The sequence below is a fragment of the Stigmatopora nigra genome, chromosome 9, assembly GCF_051989575.1.
Source record: "Stigmatopora nigra isolate UIUO_SnigA chromosome 9, RoL_Snig_1.1, whole genome shotgun sequence".
In the NCBI taxonomy this organism is placed as follows: domain Eukaryota; kingdom Metazoa; phylum Chordata; class Actinopteri; order Syngnathiformes; family Syngnathidae; genus Stigmatopora; species Stigmatopora nigra.
Window position 1 is genome coordinate 1,317,945 of NC_135516.1, and position 20,239 is coordinate 1,338,183.

The window sequence follows — 20,239 nt, forward strand, 5'->3', positions numbered from 1 at the left end:
GGCAGCAGTCAACCAAAAACTGTCCAAAGGAAGATCAGCAAATCTTAGTATTAAACCACGATCCTGTCTCAGTTCAGTTAGTTCCTCCTGCTCTTGTAAAGTCATGTCCTTTCGAACAACTGATGCCGAGCTGTATGGGTCCCTAACCCAGTCAAAGCATTCAGTGGAGGCTGAAGAGAAATAAAATGACAACTTCTCCTCAAGACTTTTCAAATGTTTACCTATTACCTCAGACAGTGCAGCAGTGTTGCTTTGCTGTTTGTCTGTGAGTGGGAACATCTCCAGGTTGGCACGTTGCACATGTTGTTGCCAGAGGTGCACCTTTAAACGGAATCCATTTATTTTATCTGTGCTTGTAAGCAGGTTTTCATTTCGGCCCTGCATCCTTGTGTTCAGTTCATTAAGATGATGAAATATATCAGCCAGGTATGCCAACTTTGCGCACCACTCATCACTTGCAAACTGATTTGAGTAATCAGACCTCTCATTTGTCAGAAACATTTTAAGTTCCTCTCGCAGCTCATACACACGGGTCAGCACCTTACCGCGCGACAACCATCGGACCTCCGTATGGAGCAATAAGGCTTTATGCTCCGCTCCCATTTCCTCACACAGAGATGCGAATATACGGCTTTTCAGAGGTCGTGTCTTCACAAAGTTCACCATGCGCACCACATTGTCCAACACAGGAACCAGTTCTACTGGTAAAGTCTTCGCAACGAGGGCCTCACGGTGCAAAAAACAGTGCGTAATAATCAGATCTGGGTTTCTTTCCTTCACTCTACTCACGAAGCCTTTGGTGCGCCCGACCATGGCTGCAGCTCCATCAGTGCACACACTTGTGCAGTTTTCCCACGTAAGTCCTCCCTGGTCAAGATATTCCGATGTGACCCGAAAAATTTCCTCTCCAGTTGTTTTTTCTGGCAGTGTCTTGCAAAATAGGAAGTTTTCTCTAATGGCATCACCATCCACAAAACGCACATTGGCCAAGAGCTGAGAATGTCCACTAATATCCGTAGACTCGTCAACTTGCAACGCAAATTTCCTACTGATGCGTATCTTTTCCAAAACATGGCTTTCGATGTCTGTAGACATGTCATCAATACGCCTGGCAATTGTGTTATCAGAGAGCGGGACTTTATCTATGTCTTTAGCCGCACCAGGGCCGAGCATCTCGTTGACAATGGCTTTACAGGCAGGTAGTATTAATGTCTCTGCCACAGTGTGCGGCTTTTTTGATTTAGCAACAAGTTCGGCGACTAGGTAACTAGCTTTGAGCGCTTTCTCATTTACCTTTGTGGTTTTTCTCATAAACGTTGCCTGTTTCTCTGTGTTTACATGCAGGCGAACAAAATAGTCTATCGGCTTGTTTTGAAGCGACGGGTGTTTCGTTTGGAGATGGCGTTTAAGCTTGCTTGGCACCATGGCGCTGTTGGATAGCTTCTCGCCACACACCAGGCATAACGGAATAGGTGTCGTCTCATCCCCGGTGAAAGTAAATCCAAACGAAAGATAGCTTTTACTATATTGCCTTGAGCTCACCGTCTTTGCTTTGTTTTCTCCACCACTCATACTAGGGCCTTTATCCGGGTCAGAATCTTGTCCAGGGCGCAGTTCGGAGTTTGCAGTTGTCCTTTTTAAAAACTTCTCCATGACTGTCACCACGGTGCATCACTAATTTTCTTGGCGGAACGTGTCAATCAACTACGTGTTGCCACACGGACAAATATTACATTACGCTGCCAGCCTTTGCAGCACGGACATTGGACAATGACATCATATTTGCAGAAATCTATTAATAAATGTTAATTTAAAAAAAAGGATATTGGATAATTTCTCACGGCACACCTGAGGATCTCTCACGGCACACTAGTGTGCCGCGGCACAGTGGTTGAAAATCACTGCCATATGAGTATAGCGTTTCACACTTCCTATTATTTTAAGAAAACAACATATTCCTATCAGGTCATTTACTGTCAGATCCTCCAACATTCCTTCCACCTCTTTGTATAACTGCTCCAGTTCCATTTCCATTTCCTCAACGGTGTAGAAGTTCGGTTTACTGTGCAAAAGTGAACTCTGAACTGGCACGTCTTTACCATCTCTCTGATGATCTCTGCTTGGCCTCAGATGATGAGTAGTCTGCCAACTTCAAGTTCCTCTTAACAGCGACACTTCTCCTCACTGCCTTCTTCCTGGTTTGTAGTGTAGACTTAGCTGGCTCAGAATTCAGTGAGCAGGTTGTGAACACTGGTCATCTAAGTAGCAATCCCAGCAGTGCCTCCAAATGTAGTACAGTGTTTCCTCGCTTATCGCAGTTAATGGGGACCGGGACCCCCCGCAATAATTGCATTTCCGCGAAGTAGGGGTGCCCCTTCAAAAATGCTGAAAGAAACGTCTAACACGTGCACAAAAGCACCACCAACCAAAAACATCATAGTAGTCCGTATTGAGGATCTTCTGCAGTTTTTTGCACATAAGAAACATCGTGATTAGGAGTTGTGAACATTGTTTTTTTGGGCGGTGAAGATGCACCTGTAAACAGCCATGACGTCATCAATGCAATTCCTGAACTCTCACCATGTTATTGACCATTTCTTTGATGCAATTACTAATTCTTATTGAATATTTTGTTTCCACCTCTTGTAAAATGATGTAATTTAGAATTTTAACTTAATATCTTTAAAAAAAAAAAAAAATCCTGAAAAAAAATCTGCGAACCTCTGAGTCCGCGATAGCTGAAGCGCGAAATAGCGAGGGAACACTGTACCCCTGAATTCAGCAATTTATTTGCCTTTAAAACACAGGGGGAAATAATCAGACAGGTCAGTTGTTGTTATCTTCAAGCCAACTTTTACTGAAAATAATAATAATCAATTCACACAAAAACATAATATACAATAACATATTTACATATAAATATATTAACAACCCGTTATAACCCAAACAATGTACTTGTTGCATAAACGGTCATAACTTATGACTATTGTAACTTGTATTACCTTTTGTTTTCCAACTTAGCAAAGTCCTTAGCTAGTTAGCAGGGCAAACAAATGAATCTCAATAGCATAGCTTAGCTTCATTTGCTACGACCGTCATACACACATACACATCACAATGCTAACGCTAATGGCGGCCGAGGGGACGTTGCTAATGCTATTACATGTGTTCTAATCGAGGCTCGGCAAATCTCAATAGCATAGCTTCCTTTGCTACGACCGTCATATACTGCACACTCATGCTAACGCTATAATGGTGGCCGAAGGTAGCTTGCTAAAGGCTATACATGTCCTCCACCTGAGACTTGCACATTCACGCCCAAACATAAAAAGTAAACAAACCTTACTAAACATTATGTTCTTTCTCACATGCTAACTATTGTCTCTTGCAAACCCCACACTCAATCGGTCTCTACAACAAAACAACATACCTTTAAAACACAGGGGGAAATAATCAGACAGGTCAGTTGTTTTTATCTTCAAGCCAACTTTTACTGAAATGCCTGAAGATCTCCCCGCGTATCAACTACATGAGCCCAGACATAAAAAATCGAGTAGCGATCCATACCCTTGCTATTTGGCTGGAGGCATCAATAATCAAAGAATGATAAACACCCAATCCCAAAACTAGTTTTACATCTGTTGGGTTTATTCTGTATTACTATTATAAATATAGTTGTATTAAGTCATTTCTTTGTTAAATCATTCTCTTATTATTCTCAAAGTGTTGCAAGGTCATGAACTGCCGCCTAGTCCACTCTCACATGGACTTCTCCAAGGATTGTTGCTACATCCACATACCCAGTATCGGGCTGAGAGGGTTGTTGATCGGGCAATGACTGGATATCTGCCATTTCCAGCAATGGAGCCCATAACAAAGATATTGTTTCTGCCACGTCCATAACACCCGTGACGCACTTCGGGTTTTTCTTTATGTAATTATTATATGATTCTTAGGTCAAGGAAGGCATAATTGTTCTAATCTAAATGTTGTTTAGGTCTAGTCTCCTGTTTTTGTTATTGGTAAAATACTTTGATTGTTATTGTAGTCCCAGATGTTGTTTTTACTCATACGTGATGGAATGATCAAAAACTCTGTAAATTGTTTTGATTCATGACAATAAGAGTCGTACGAGAATGTCTATTCGGGGAGACGTTCCGAAGTTGTAAGCAGAACTTGCTGAAACTCTCCCCTTCGGAGGTTTTACCTGTTGTTATCCATTTCTACTTAATTAAATGTCAATAATTGAATAAGATGTCTGCCTGCAGTTATTGATAATTACGGACGAAGGTAATTATTAATGAACCTAACAACATCACATCAGCATGCACTCATTTATAATTTAACTCACTTTACCCTGTCACACGCGCATCCTCGATCTTTGCCGTTAAACTGCAAGGATGATGACAACTGAAAATGAACCGCGGCTGGCTTGACTCCGGAAAGAGAAACTGCCGCTCACTTGACCTATCTTCCCCCAACGAGGTAGCCCAACTTGTCAGTACAGCAGTTCAGTTTTATGAACTTTTGCAGTCATTTTGGAAAATGTATCACTACAAAAGAAATTTGAGGTTTTATATTAGGTATTTTCAGTAATTCCCTGATTACGTCTACATTTTTATGTGGAAATCAAACATCATCATAACACAGGTGTCAAAGTGGCAGCCCAGGGGCCAAATCTGTCTCGCTGCATCATTTTGTGCGGCCCGAGAAAGAAAATTATGATTGCTGATTTTCTGTTTTAAGATCAAATTCAAATGATTATAGATGTGCATTACATTTGCTGTTTTCCCCCTTTTTAAAATCAATCATTGCAATTTTTAATCTTTTTTTTTCTTTTGTGTTTTTATTTTAAATATACAAATATCTTCCGTTTTCCACTTTAAAAAATATTTTTTTTCTATTAGAAATAAAAAAAAACATGATAAAAAGACATTTTCCAATACTAAGGAAAAAAGCTAAAATAAATATTGCTTTAAATCTATTAAAAACGGACTATTTAGGGCTTTTGATCCAGTTCTTTTAATCTAATTTAGAAAAATCCCCCAAAAAATTAGATACTAGATCTAAAATGGTTAACGTTAATGTGGCCCGCAAACCAACCCGAGTTTGACACCCTTTATCCATAACTTTCATGCTGGGCGGAAGTTACGTACTCCACAGGCTCTCAAAAGTCGAGCAGCTCACAGGAACTTCAAAAAAGGAAACAATCAGCGTGTATGTTGTTTTTTAAAGCGTGACATTTGGCTAGATAACTTCTTACAACGGAATATGGATGACGACGTGCTAACAACTCTGAAATTGTTGATAATAGGCGAAAGTGGAGTGGGCAAATCAAGGTTTGTTTAACCCTCAACTTCGTGTGCTAGCTTAGCCAGTTTGGCATGTTGACAGTGGTTTGTTAGCACTGTTTTTCCCCACAGACGTTTCCACTGTCGCGGGCGGGCATTTTCAGATTCGTTTTCATTTAAAAATGTCAATTGTGTATTTAAAGTGTAATGATATCGAACATCTCTTTTAAGACCTTATTAGTATTGTTGCTATTCTTTTTTACGGGTTTGTTTTAAGCAATGTTTCCCCTTGTTTTCAATCGTCAACGTGTCAGAATACTTCTTGCTACTTTAGACATTTAAAGTTTTTGTCTATTTTTGTCATATTATCACAAATTTCCTTCCTAACAGCCTTCTGCTGAGATTCACAGAAGATACATTTGACCCAGAACAGTCAGCGACAATAGGTACAGTTTATACACCCACGCTCAAGTTCCCATATTTATTAATATTTTTGGCAGTGGCTCCTTAGCCGGTAACCGGTCAAATAGTCCCAGGGCCTATTTAGCTGTTAACCGGTCAAATAATCCCAGGGCCTATTTAGCTGTTAACCGGTCAAATAGCCTATATGACCCCATATGGCTATTTATCCAGTAAGAATTCTGTGTGGGGTAAATAGTAAGAAACCACAACTACGCAGCCACTGCCTAAATAATAGTCATTAACACCTCCACGTGTGTAGAAACAAATAGTCTACATGAGAGTAATACCTAATGTGTTAGTACAGTGTGAGTAGAAACAGCTATAGGCACAGTCAAATCCATTTTGGGAATTGGAATTTGGCAACAATTTCAATAATTCTTAACAAATACTCACAATATTTGGCAGTTATTTATTTTATTAGTAGTAAACTTCCTACCAAATCTGATAAAGACCAGATGGACAGTTAAAAAGCTTTCCTGTTTACCCAATTAGCATGCAATTGATAGATTTTAACATTAGGTGAGTAAATATTTAATGACTATTATTAAACAGAGTGAATAGGGGATTTTCTAAACCATTCAACCAATCTTATTGAAATGCATGTGTTATTGCCAATTGATAGATTTTAACATGAAGTGAATAGAGATTCAATAACTATTATTTCACATAGAGTGAATAGGAGATTCACGTAATGTTAAAATCTATCAATTGGCAATAACACATCAAATTTAAATAAGATTGGTTGAATGGTTTAGAAAATCCCCTTTTCACTCAATGTTAAATAATGATCACTAAATCCCCATTCCCCTAATGTTGAAATCTATCAATTGCATGCTAATTGGGTGAACGGGAATCTTTTTAAACTGTCCATCTGATCTTTATCAGATTTTGTCGGAAGTTTACCACTTATAAAATAAATTAAAACTGTCAAATATTGAGTATTTGTTAAGAATTATTGAAATTATTGCCAAATTACAATTCCCAAAATGGATGGACTTTGCCTAGAGCTGTTTTTACTCACACTGTACTAACACATTAGGTATTACTTTCATGTAGACTCTTTGCTTCTAAACACATGTAGGTGGCTCCGTAGCCATAATTTCTTACTATTTACCCCCCACAGAATTCTTACTGGCTAAATAGCCATATGGGGCCATATAGGCTATTTGACCGGTTACTGGCGAAGGAGCCACTGCCAATATTTTTGTAATTATATAAAGCCGTCTGGTTTCTCTCTCTTTTTTAAAAATCTATATTTCACAATGACCAAGGAGTGGATTTCAAAGTGAAGACACTAGCCATTGATGGGAATAGAGCTAAATTGGCCATATGGGTAAGCAGGACCCATCTTATTAAATATCTATTTAACATGTGCCCTCGTTAAAAACATGATGCATTGTTACACGTGTCCACTCAGTAGCGACATCGTACAATTAAGGACACATAAATAAAGCAAAATTTATCACTTAGAAATGAAGATATTCCGGCTACTAGTATTTTTTATTTTGTTAACACCCAAATTTAAACTTCACCATGTCACTCCTTCAATATAATAATGTAATCTCTTTGCCTTTATCTTTTTTTTTTTAAGGACACAGCTGGACAGGAAAGGTTTCGTACACTAACACCCAGTTACTATCGTGGCGCCCAGGGAGTCATACTTGGTAAGTATTTTAGGTTTTACTTGGAACTTATCAACGCCTCTCCTTTATATTTGTTTCTTAAATTTAATATGCAGGTTCTGTCAATTCATCTTTTTTATCGCTTATCCTCACGAGGGTCGCGGGGATGCTGGAGCCTATCCCAGCTACCTTGGAGCAAGAGTTGGGGTACAATTGCAGGCCATATGTAGAAAAGCAACCTTTCACACTATCCATGGGTGATAAAACAATAAAGATAATTATCAAATATTTTTGTTAACAATGATAAAAACTTTTGATAAATAGAAGCTCTAATTGTACCACTAAAACGACAAAAGAGTGGGGACGCTGATGCGACGTGAATGCTAGTGCCAGACCAACGTTCACAAGACGAAGATGGTGCGGAATAATCATTTGGCAGAGGTAGCAAAAGCGTGAGGCACACAGAGTAAGGTCGGAAAAAAAAAAGGTCTGTAACACTGCCAAAATGAGTGATTATGAGATGCACGACAACACCAAGCCCACTTACTACAAGATCCGAGTGAAGTGCTGTGTAGTTTATCCTTATCAACACACGTGAGGCATACTGAGAGCCAACACAATTGACTGAACCTTGGCAGCACACCGCCTCATATCCTCTACTGAACAAAGACATGGATAGGGTTTCTGTCTTTTTTAAAAATGCTTCATAAATACCTGTCCATAAATACTGAACATTTCAGTAATCCATTTTACCCACTGTCCTCATTTGAGGAAAGTCTGTAATTCTTTTCTTACTTGATATCAATTTTATGTAAATGTTCTGAAAATGTTAAAAAAAAATCTAAACTGTTAACTTGGATTAAAATGGGTTAAATTCATCCAACTTCATGTTTTTTTGTCTTTTTAAATGGCCTTGTATCAATTGACACACGGCAATACATTGACATTCGAGTGCCCCAACATACAAGCAATTTGAGATATGAGTAAAATTTAGAGTAAATATTTGCGTTGAGATACGAGACAAATTTTGAGGTACGAGAAAACCATGTGGCCGAGATGTGAGAGGCTTCTTATGATCATTACACATCTCCCTTGTGTAAAGATATCTAAGAGCACTGGGTGGAGGGTTGCATTTTTTCCGCGTTTTTTGTTGTTGCTTTAGTAGGGTATAGAATAAAGGGAAAAACAATGGGTCCAAAGCAAGCAGGTGCAATGAAGGTTATTGCGAAGAAAAGGTGTATGATGACAATCGATGACAATTAAGCACAAAATGATCGTAAAACATGAGAATGGTGTACGTGTCACGGAGCTGCCTCGTCAATAAGAGAGGAGTACTTCCCAGACAAGTTGGCAAGTGGTCGTGGGTATCCTATTGTGTGTGTGCGCGTCATTTTCGTAATATTTTGAAGGAGAGACAAAAACAAATAACCCTAGATAGGTTCCTATTAAAAACTCTGGCTACAAGTGAAGGTCTAAGCGAGGCAAAAAGAGCCAAACCGGAAGAAAAAGAGAGTAAACTAGATTTTAAATGTCTTAATTTTAAAATTAGAATTAAGTTTAGTGTGAGGTAATATTAAAACTTATTTTTAAGTTTTTAGGGTAATTTAAGTTCATTTAAATTAAATTTGTTTATGTTATGAGCGCATTCTATTACTTGCAGAGACCGAGTGACCGTTTAAGTCAAGGATAAGTTCCATGGTTGTTGTAGACATTCAGCGCAATAAATAATCACTAAATAGTAATGATAGAGAAATAATAATGAAATAGTAATAGATTGAATAAGTGGTCAAAATAAAAAAAACAGTTGTTTAAGTAGTAGTAATAAGTCTTGATTAGGTGCAGAACTCGAGTTGAATATGGTGACAACTCTTGGGAAGAAATTGTCCTTGAGTCTATTTGTCTTTGCAGTTCTAGCTCTGTAGTGCCTTCCAGAGGGCAGCAGGTTGAAGTGGTGGAAGCCTGGATGCATATTGTCTTTTATAATGCTCTCTGCCCTTCTAAGGCACTGGGATTCGTAGACTCTGGACAGAGTGGGTAGGGAGCGGTTGATGATCATTTGTACTCACCCTCAAATGTAGCCTCTGCTGCGCTTGATGAGTGCCGTAGTGTTTGCCGCCCAAATGACATCAGTAGAAATGTGGACTTCTAGGAATTTGAAACTAATTGCTTAACACATTCGCCGTTAATATACATCAGCAATGGAGCAGCCTTGTTCCGTCAGAGGTCCAGGATGAGTTTTCTAAAGACCTCATCATCTCTGTAGCCCGTCTCATTCTTCTCTGTGATCAACCCCACTACCCTTTTAACGTCCACAACTTTCACAAAGATGTTCTCAGGGTGCGTGGGTCTGCAGTCGTGTGTGTAGAGCGAATAAAGTAGTGTACTCGGTACACCAGCCTGGGGGAGAGCCGGCGGTGAGCGTTCGGGTAGATGAGATGTGGGGTCGATTGACCTGGAAGGCATGTGGAAGTTGAGGCTCCTAGGTCGGCCGACTTGGCTCGCTCTTTTTTCAAGGTGCAGTGTGGAGTGCGGTGGTTATTGCATCTCCGGTGGATCTGTTCGGTCGATATGCAAACTGATGTGGGTCATGAGTGATGGGAAGATAGGTTTTGATGTGTTTCAGTTCCAATTTTTCAAAACACTTTGTGATGATTGGTGTGGGAGCTACTGGCGGGAGTCGCTGAGACTGTTAGCGGGTGACTTCTTGGGTACTGGAATGATTGTGGCCAATTTCAGGCAGGCTGGGACGAAGGCTTGTTCCAGTGAAAAGTTGACAATGTCAGCGAAGACTGGTCCTATTTGGTCAGCAGAGGCCTCAAGTACGTTGCCTGATATTCCATCTGGTCCTGTGGCCTTCCAGGGGTTGACTGCTCGAAGCACATCTTAAATTTACTACCTCCACAATGAGTGGGGCGGGTCCTGTCAACAGATCTGAAGGCTGCATCATGGAGTGATCAGACCTGGCTGGTCATCCACGGTTTCCGGTTTTTGTATACCTGTATGGTCTTCTCCACACTGACCGTAGCCATGCAATACTTGATTTAAAACAGCACGGTGTCTGTGAAGGTTCGCAGGTCCTCATGGTTGAAAGTTTCCCACTGTCTGTTATGGTTCCCAGTTCCTCATAGTTGAAAGTTTCCCACTGTGTCTGTTCAAAGCAGTCTTGGAGGGTGTCGTCAGGCCATGTGAGGATGTTTCGTCTTTGTGGCATTGACTGTCGGCTAAATGGAGTGCGTAAGTTGGGGTCATGAACAAAGAGGTTTGATCTGACTGTGTGCGAGGTATGGCTCTGTATGCTCCTTTGATGTTCGAGTAAACATCATCCAGAGGCTTTTTCCCTCACTTGTTGGACAATTCACATTGGAAAGGACCTAATTAAAGATTTTTTTTTAATTCAAATTAATTTTGTTAACCACCTAAACAATGTTTTGATGTCATTAACAAGATTTCTCTAACTCTATATATGTATATATCCATATTCCATGCGTGACTTTCATTGTGCAGGTCACAAACTTAAAAGCAACAGCTGACACGTGAACCACGGAGGAGTTTGTTAGTCATGTGTACATCTTAGCACAGGCAAAAGTGACACAATTTCTAATAGTGGTTGCATGTTTTTTTGGAAATGAACGGAATATGATTTAACAAACTTCAAACCAACAGTCAAGACTTGACCATCTTTCAGCTTGTCCGAGCTGCTGACCTACGGAAGGAACGGAACCATCAATAAGTTGCAACCAAGTGTGATGGACAAAAGTGAAGAATTACCCATATCTGCTTCTTCGAGCTGCTAAAATATTGAAGGAAAACGAAACGTCAGTGCGTTGCAAGCAAGTGTGGTCGTGAATGGTAACATACTAAAGACAACTACGAGCTGAAAAATGGATGACATTAAAGAACTGAGAAATAAGCTACAAGTACAAATAGATGATAAACGGTTGCTAAATGAAGAATGTGAAATTTTGTCTAGACATGTATTAAAGGAACGAATTGAAAGCAATGAAAAACTGCGAACCGAACTTCAAGGTGAAATAGAGGAAGATGATCAAGGTGCAGAGATACTGCTAAATATGCCTTGTCATATAGAATGCCTTTCCAAACCTACGGAGAAAATGTAAGAATCTCAAGTGGAGGAAATAGATGAAAAGGAAGGGCGTTTCATGAGACTATATGAACAATGGAAAATTAAAATCAGAACAGCCAGAGAAACGTCAAAAAAAGACATTTCTGATTCAGAATTATCCTACATGGTAGATGACATGGAGAACATTGCTCCAGAGGTGACTGTGTAGTTCCCTTCAAAAAGAGTGCATTCAGACGAAGCAACTTATCTATCCGTGCCAAACATGTCTGGAACTCAATACCAATTACCATACTTGAACTCCCGCCTGGGCACAGTGGGAGTCCTGGGTTCAAATCCAAGTCGGTTCACCTGTGTTGAGTTTGCATGTTCTCCCCGGGGCCTGCGTGGGGTTTCTCCCACGTTCCAAAGACACACCTGGTAAACTGATTGGATACTATAAATTGCCCCTCGGTATGCGTGTGTGTGAATGGTTGTCCTTGTGCCTTTCAATCAGCTGGCGACAAATACAGGGTGTCCCCCTGCCTCTGGCCTGAAATCAGCTGGGCTAGGCTCCACTCCCCCCCCCCCCCCCTCCCCCCCCGCAACCCTAATGAAGATAAACCGGTCCGGAAAATGAAATGAGATGAAAGCCTCTTCGCCAAGTCTTACATTATTATATATTGGCTTGCAATGAAGAACGTTGCTTTACTTTGAATGTTAGGGTTATATTATATATCTGCTTGCAGCCGTGTAAATGCTCACTCCTTAGTTAGCCTAAACAACACCTCTTGGACCTTCATTTATTTTATCTTGTATTTTTTATCTCTCTGCCCTTCAAACCGGGATTCGTAGTCCCTGGACAGGGCAGGTAGGGGGCAGTTGATTATCTTTTGAGCTGTGTTATTAGCATTGTTCTTTTTCAACCTCGTACACATCCCTGCATGCTTGTTTTCTCTTCTGAACACTTGTTGGAAGATAGACAGAGACATACAAAACAGACCGAGACATTTTAGGTCAATTCTCTCACCAGCATGCGATATTGCAAGGATTACACCTTAATATCTTATACCCGGTTATATTCTTTTCCAGCAGGCAATAGTCGGCGTTTATTTGAATATCAGTGGGGATGTTGCAGTTTAGAAGGAACATCCGGATTTCAGGTTTATCCTCCTATGCCCTAGCTGGTCCGGGCAATTTGACCGTCCTCTTCACTTGGGGTCTAGAAGAATTTTATGATACCGGTCCCTACTAATAAAAACATTATAGAGCAAACACTCAGATTACATCCAGCTCGTCACGTGCAAACCGATCAACAATAGAAGCAAACACTTTGATCAGCGTGCATGAAACCAAATGGGCCAGATGCTTGCAGGAATGGACATTTTGAGTACTCAACAATCTTTTTCGGACATCTCATCTCATCATCCGCTTATCTGAGGCCAAGTTGCAGGAGCAGCAGCTTCATCAGTAAAGGCCAGACTTCCCTCTCCCCAGCCACTTCATCCACCTCCGGGAGGATCCTAAAGCATTGTCGGGCTAGCTGGAGGACATAGTCTCTCCTGGATCCAAAGTGGCGGTGCGCACAGCTCTATGCTCTCCAGTTTGCTGTTTTGTTTCACACAGACACTGCACAGACAAATAGACTTAAGGACAGTTTTTTTTCCACAGCCAACAGGACTCTGAACTTGCGTTAGGACGACACCCAATCTCTTCTGTGCAATAACTTTGTGGTGTGCAATAACAATATGCAATATCTTAGACTGTGCAATATTTTTGAATTCACCTAGCCAGGATGTGACTTTTATAATACTTTTATGTTTTTGTTTTTTTTTTACTGGGAAAACGCACTTTGTGGAGTAGTACCACAAATTCCATTATATGCACCTGTGTATGATGACACTAAATGCTTTAGATATTTGATTTGATAGCAAGTCCGCCCCGTGGCCTCTTTCTGGTGGGACCTACCTCCCCAGGGAGGCATCCAGGGCACATCCTAATAAAATCAACGAGCCAACTCGTGTGTCTTATCTCTATCTGTAGGAGCAGCGGCTCTACTCCGAGTTCCTCCCTGATGACCAAGCTTCTTACCTTATCAATAAGATAGAGTCCAGACACCCGGCAGAGGATAATTTATCCTGTATCCGACTAAATCAGGGAGACCGTTCTTCCCAATTATGTCCCTCCAGAAGTCCCCCCAGCAGAACGAGGGAATACCCTGATAGAGCATTCTGCAGCACTCCTTCCAAGAACTCCGAAAAGGGTGGGTCCTCTTAACTGCCAGTTACACACAAACAAAAGTCATGTCCCACCCCAAGACGGAGGGATGCTCCCCTCTCGTCCTTCTGGGTTAAGCCCAACATACAGGAGGGCGCAGTGCTTAGAGATAAGCCCGACTAAATCGAGCCGGAATCTCTCAACCTCACGCACTAGCTCAGGCCTTTTCCCAACCATAGAAGTCAGATTCCATGTCCCAAGAGCCAGTTTCTGCATCCGGGGATCAGACCGCCAAGGATCCCTCCTGCTCTCGCCCGACTGTCTTCGCACCCGACCTCTCACAGGTGGAGAGCCGATGGGAAAGGAAACCCACAGTCTCTTCAGGCTCTGCCCGGCCAGGCCTCATGGGTTTAGGCCCGACACAGGCGCCACAATCGTGCTCCTCCTCCAGGCCTGGCTCCTGAATAGGGCCCTGGGGGCCCATGTATGGGTTAGTGAAAATGGTGTTCAACAGTGTTGCTTGTCATAAGAGGTCTTCTGAGCCATTTTTTGTCCAGTCCCTCACCCTTAGACCATTTTGCCATGGGTGACCGATCAGGGGCACAAGGCCCCAGACAACATAGCTCTAAGGATCAATGGGACACAAACCCCACCACCATGATAAGGTGATGACTCATCGGGGGCAATCGGAAGAAAAAAAACGTGATACCAGTAGAAAACCTATTCAGGCCAGGCATTTCCTCTGAATAGCTCTAATATGCTGTTTCTTTGAGTATTGGGATTTTTTTTGTGTTACTCCCACTCCCATTCACACCTACATGCTGTCCTCAGTTCCGTCCCTAGTTTCACATCAGCGCATCAGCAAGAAATGTACCCTGGCAATTTAAGCGGTCAACGTCATACAGCGACATCGGGTTGCGCGGTACACTTTGCTCGAGGCGACGCACCCATGTAGGTGGATGGTCGGCTGAATATTCGTCTTTTTTCGTCTACGGTGAAATTCTTCTTCAGCACGTCATTCTTCTGGTGTGAAATTATTTTTCTTTGGCGCTGAGTGCAATCCAATTCAGCGCCAAAGAAGAAGCGGAGCCTGAAAGCCATTTTTCATCACTCGTCTGTCGGTGCCGATTTCAGCATGAATTTTGACATTTAATGAACTTTTTTAAAACATACTTAATACAAGCTCCAATGTACTGAATGACGGCTACTCTCAGTCGATCTACCAGTGGTGCCTTGTAGGTCGACTTGATGAATACCCCTGTGCTAACCACTCGACTCAATACCCCTGTGCTTACCACTCGACTCAAATCCTTTTAATCTCCTATAAATACTGTTACTTTATGTATCATAAAACATTTTAATAATTGGCAAAAACCTTTAACACAGATTTAATGGTATGAATATGCATCAACAGTTTATTTTCTTTCTGACAGTATATGACGTTACAAAGCATGACACCTTCACAAAGATGGAAATTTGGCTCAATGAACTGGAAACATACACGACTCGAAATGATATTATAAAAATGCTTGTCGGCAACAAGATTGACAGGGTGAGTACAAACAAAATTTACTTCGACTGTTGACTTGCATGCTAGATGCTAGCGAGCCAGCACGTTGTCAAGACGACTTTTATACCTGGAAATATTTTGGTGCTACAAACTTAATGGAAAAACTAATGTGGATTTTTTTTGTTTGGTTTGCAGGATGACCATGAAGTGGACAGAAATGAAGGCCTTAAATTTGCTAGGAAACACTCAATGCTTTTTATTGGTAAGTCCCAGTGGCGGTCCATGGATTTTCTCGTAGCGCCTTCAACGAATCAATCCAATTCTGAAAAACGTATTTTTGGGCTATCAAACCTCGACAGCAGTTACAGCTGCGACACATAAAAAATAGTCAATAAATCAATGCACAAAGTGGGCTAAAATCCACTTCCTAGCAGCATTTAATGATTAAATACAAATACTGGAGCTTTGCAGAGATTACCAGCAAACATTGCCCAAAAATGGGGTAAAATCCAGCCGAAAACAGCATTCTATTAGATACAAATACTGGAGCTTTTTAGACATCAGAATCAGCCACAGCACCGGAAAAGCTCTCCCTCTCCATGAAAGAGGCAGGAGCACTTACAATACTGGTCAAAGATCCGCCAGAAGGAGCTCCGATGGCTGAGACAGGACCTGAAGGACCTCATCCACTAAAGGCATCGAATACGTCGAGACCCTCAACAAAATAGGAAGGCATGGGTAGCACTCTGTCAACAGATCAAAGAGAAAAAACACTGAAGCGAAAAGAAACACATAGCACTTACACCTCGCCAAGATCGCCGAGACAAAATCTACGGGACAAGCCTGGTCTCTAGTTAAATCTCTCAGGCACAAAAACGCAACAATCTGGCGAGGCCTTGGTCTATAACAGTGCTTCTCAATTATTTTCTGTTAGGCCCCCCTAGCAAGAAGAAAATTATTCGGGGCCCCCCCACCCCCACTTCCCACCGTGACTATAAATAAAATCATTTTATAAAATTGTTAGAAGTACAACATTTTATCCTTATTAACATTAAAGAAAAGGAAAAAAAAGAAAGAAATCTAGTCAAACTTACAAAGAATAACTTTATTACATCTTGTTTTAAGTCTGCAACAAAAAAGATTTTAAGTGCATCAATGCCTGAAATAAAAAATAAATGAGCGCCACTGCCAGCTACTGTAGTGGATGCGCTATTACACTTTATACTAGTACGGCCAAATAAAATCCTGTTCCCCAGGGTTACACGCGCCCCCCCAGGTATCGCACCACGCCCCCCCAGGGGGGCGTGCCCCACTATTTGAGAAGCACTGGTCTATAAGAACAAGGAGTACGTGAGCGACCGAGCCAAGGCAACAGCATTTATTAGGAAGTATGCCTCGGTCAGCGGTAGCAAGAGTGACAAGCAGAGCAGACGAGCAGTGAAATCTCTACGTACAGTTACCCGCAGACTATTTGTCTCACCGCGACGAGTCCTCGATCTCCCGTTCACCGATACTAAACTGCAGACAGCGCTGTCCCAACTTAAAGCGGGTAATGCGGCTAGACCCGACGACATAGCCCCGACCTTCTAAAAAATCTCCCGGCAAACATCTTCCCTGAACTACTCCATATCGTCAACACCAGCTGGCTAAAGGGCTGGTGTCCACAAGCTTGGCGAGTGGCCAACATCATCCCTTTCTTCAAAAAAAGGGAAGTCACCAAAGGACCTAGGGAACTACAGACCCATCGCCCTCACCTCTACGTTCAGCAAAACGATGTAAAGGCTCATCGTGAACCGTCTCGCCTGGTGATTGGAAGACAAACACCTCCTCAGCCATTGGCATGCCGGTTTTCGAAAGGGAAGTAGTACAGCGGACCAGACTCTGCGACTGTCTCAGTTTATCTCTGACGGCTTCCAGTCGACTCAACGACAACGCACGCTTGCAACTTTCTTCGACTTCAGCAAAGCATTCGACCAGGTATGTAGAACAGGTCTCTTACAAAAAATGGCAGACCTGGGGGTCCCCTATCGCTTCATCTGATAGATCGCAAACCAGCTCACAAATCGCACTGCCAGGGTCAAGATCAACAATACCTCCGGCAGGAGCAGAACCTTCAAAGAAGGGCTCCCCCAAGGCTCGGTTCTGTCGCCCCTCCTATTCATCATCTCTATTAATGACTTCCTCGACAAGTTCAACAATTCCACCCTGGTTTGCGCCTACGCAGACAATCTGGCTCTTGCTTGTCGGGGTGGGAATAAAGAGGAGGTGGTAAGCAGACTTCAAACAGAGTTTGGAAAAAGTCTGCAGGTGGAGTTCCAAGCCACACCTAACCCTCAACACCACAAAGTGTGAGGCATCATTTTTTAGCCTGAACTCGGCTGAGGCGAAATGGCAACCAAAGATCTGAATAAATGTCGCCGCCCTCAAGCATAACCCCAACCCCACTTTCCTTGGCGTATCCTTCGACCGACAACTCACATTTGCGGAGCAGGCAAAAAAAGTCAGCCAAAACATGTCCAAAAAAATAGATCTCCGCAAACTCAGTGGCACATCTTGGGGTTGGCAACCAAACAACCTTAAAAAGGTGTATAGTGCCACCCAAAGAAGTCTCGCAGAGTACGCAGCGCCGGAATGGGATCACCTGAAATCCCTCGAAACTGCCCAACTGGAAGCAGCCCGCGCCATAATCCACCACCTCAGGTCTACCCCCACCAAATCAGTCCTACATGAGGCGCATCTTACACCCCTCTCATCCCGCCTCAATCTACAAGCACTTCTTAAAGCTGATGCCTGGAACCAATTGCCTCTTTCTGATCCCCGACACCGCCTTCTCCATGAAAACATCAAAATGCTGTTACAAAAGAAGTCAGACTGGCGATCTTCGACCCTTCCCCGTCTTACAGCCCTTGAATTCCATACCCCTTCTACATACTCTACCCACCCCTGCCCACCTTGGCTATTATCCACCTATCCAAACAGCCTTTACTGCACTCTCTCAACAAATGCCGATCGTCATCCAAAGAGAAAAGGCTGAAGAGCTCATCAGAAGCTTGGGTGTACCGGACCTACCGATCTTCACAGATGGATCCAGCGAAGTAGGCACTGTGGACGGTGGTGCAGGTTTCATTGTCATCAAGGAGAATGCAATCATCCAAAAATGGCATGATGCCACTGGCGCCCGCAGCAGCTCCTACCACTCGACAAAGTGCATTGACCGAGGCATTCAGCCGGCTGAATAAAATATAGCAGACTGGCAGAATTCAATCACCCTCAGTGACTGCAAATAGCTGGTCCAGGCTATGGAAAACCCCCAAACGCAAGACCCCGCCGTTAGGAGACATCAGTTTGACATCGCCCTTTTCCCTCCGCCTAAGCGACTACAGCTACTGTGGCCTGGGCCACTGCATCATACGTGGTAACGACCTGGCCAATGCGCTAGCTAAACTTGGCTCGTCAGATGACGCAGTCACAAGACACGGCATCATCCAACGTGACGATCGCTCTCCCCCTCTCCCACTTCCGCCTTTTGCAGACCTACACTACGAAAGTCACAGAGGAAGAACTTGCCCTACCGAAAGAAGACCGCACGGACCTGATTAGTTTCCGCAGTGTACCCCACCCCCCTGCTCCGCTGTTGGCAATGGCAAAATGGCAAAAAATGCATTAAAATGGGGTAAAATAATTTATTTACAATTGAAATATTATTTAGGAATAAAGCTATATTTTACTCACCAAAAATCCTTTTTAACTGTACAAAATATCCATCCTCCTTTCTTTCTTCTCTTATATTGTCATCCAAGCTAATGCTGAAATTTCGAGCCTATCCTGTTGTATATCTGGCATAGTCCATCTTGAAAATTGCTTTAAATCAACTGTTAGGTCTGTAAAAACAGCTTCAGGAGCATGTTAAGAAAGAGTGAGACCAATTTAAAGAAAATATGTTTATTACCAGACTGTAGAGAGTGAGCTCTAATAGTGGAGAACCGCTCAGCCTGGTGTCCTTTGCAACTCTCCCCATGAACAGCGGGTCAGTCTTTGTATAAGAAAACAGTAAAGTGTAGTCTCCATGACAATGACCAAACTTGGGGCAATGTCTGATGAATCGTTGTCAAGTTTCTAGGATGACGATGTTTCTATACTTACAAAACGGATACAATATTAACAAGTAATTACCATGTGTCTTTGTCATCTTATCTTACAATATTATCTAACAATTCCCTCCTGTTGTGAGTATAAATACTTCAGAACATCCTTTGTTAGTGACGCTACTTTTGAACAAAATACTTCACAAATTACCTTGAACTGGAGTTTGGACCAACCAGAAGGGGGCGAAAAACCATCACGCAGTTGAGGGAATAGGAAAGACGTATTACTCAGTGTCAGACAGTAGCACAACATCAGGGTCAGTTTGGGATATGGATTAATGCATGTGTATACGAGTAAGCATTAGCTGGGTTTCAACAATCATGGTACGTTTGATCAAAGCTGAGAAGCAGGGTAAACAATAGGTTAGGATAACAAACACGAGAGCAATAACAGTTACAAACGGTACTAGGGATTTCAAAAGAGTCTGTCCATGAGCCCGAGAGGAACCAGTCAAGCCATCCTCGTTGTGGAACCAGATCTTTGGTCATATTGTTCTGTATGTTCTTCATAGTTTGTAGGGCATCAAGGAATGAGTAGGATGCATTGGCAGGGATGAAGGTGCAGCATAAGTGTCCTACCATGGCAAACACCTCACTGCTAGGCGGTTATTCTGTGAAAAGCAAGGTGGTTCTGAATAATCATTTCGGTCATAGCGTTATAGTTGTTTGGACTTCTCGGTCTTGTTGGTATCGGATTGATGCGTTGAAATAGGCCTGGAATCAGTCGTCAATGGTTTCAAACATAGGCTGTTCTTTGCTGTTCCTACCCAGGTGAACAAAGCTATCAGGATTTTGGAGGAGATCGACCAGTGTTTGTGTTCAAGGGGGACATCCGAGCTCCACACTGGATCATGGAGGTGGAAATCGAGGCTCCGGTGTTGATGTGGGATGGCGTCAACTGTGGGGATTGAATCTGTTGTAAGGATGTATGT

At 42.3% G+C, this 20,239-nt stretch overlaps 1 protein-coding gene across 2 annotated transcripts in view; it reads left to right on the forward strand.

The window, feature by feature from the left end:
- The first annotated feature begins 5,130 nt into the window (after positions 1-5,130).
- The window catches only part of LOC144201641 (ras-related protein Rab-18-B-like), a 28,288-nt gene continuing 13,179 nt past the window's right edge, over positions 5,131-20,239 (forward strand). The window contains exons 1-6 of one of the 2 annotated variants that reach the window (XM_077724385.1): positions 5,136-5,339; positions 5,682-5,737; positions 7,025-7,086; positions 7,345-7,417; positions 15,086-15,204; positions 15,358-15,424. In XM_077724385.1, the coding sequence (XP_077580511.1) occupies positions 5,272-5,339; positions 5,682-5,737; positions 7,025-7,086; positions 7,345-7,417; positions 15,086-15,204; positions 15,358-15,424 (445 nt within the window). In that variant the 5' untranslated portion in view covers positions 5,136-5,271. Of the gene's footprint in view, positions 5,340-5,681; positions 5,738-7,024; positions 7,087-7,344; positions 7,418-15,085; positions 15,205-15,357; positions 15,425-20,239 lie in introns of both variants that reach the window. The other variant, XM_077724386.1, reaches the window with a different exon arrangement.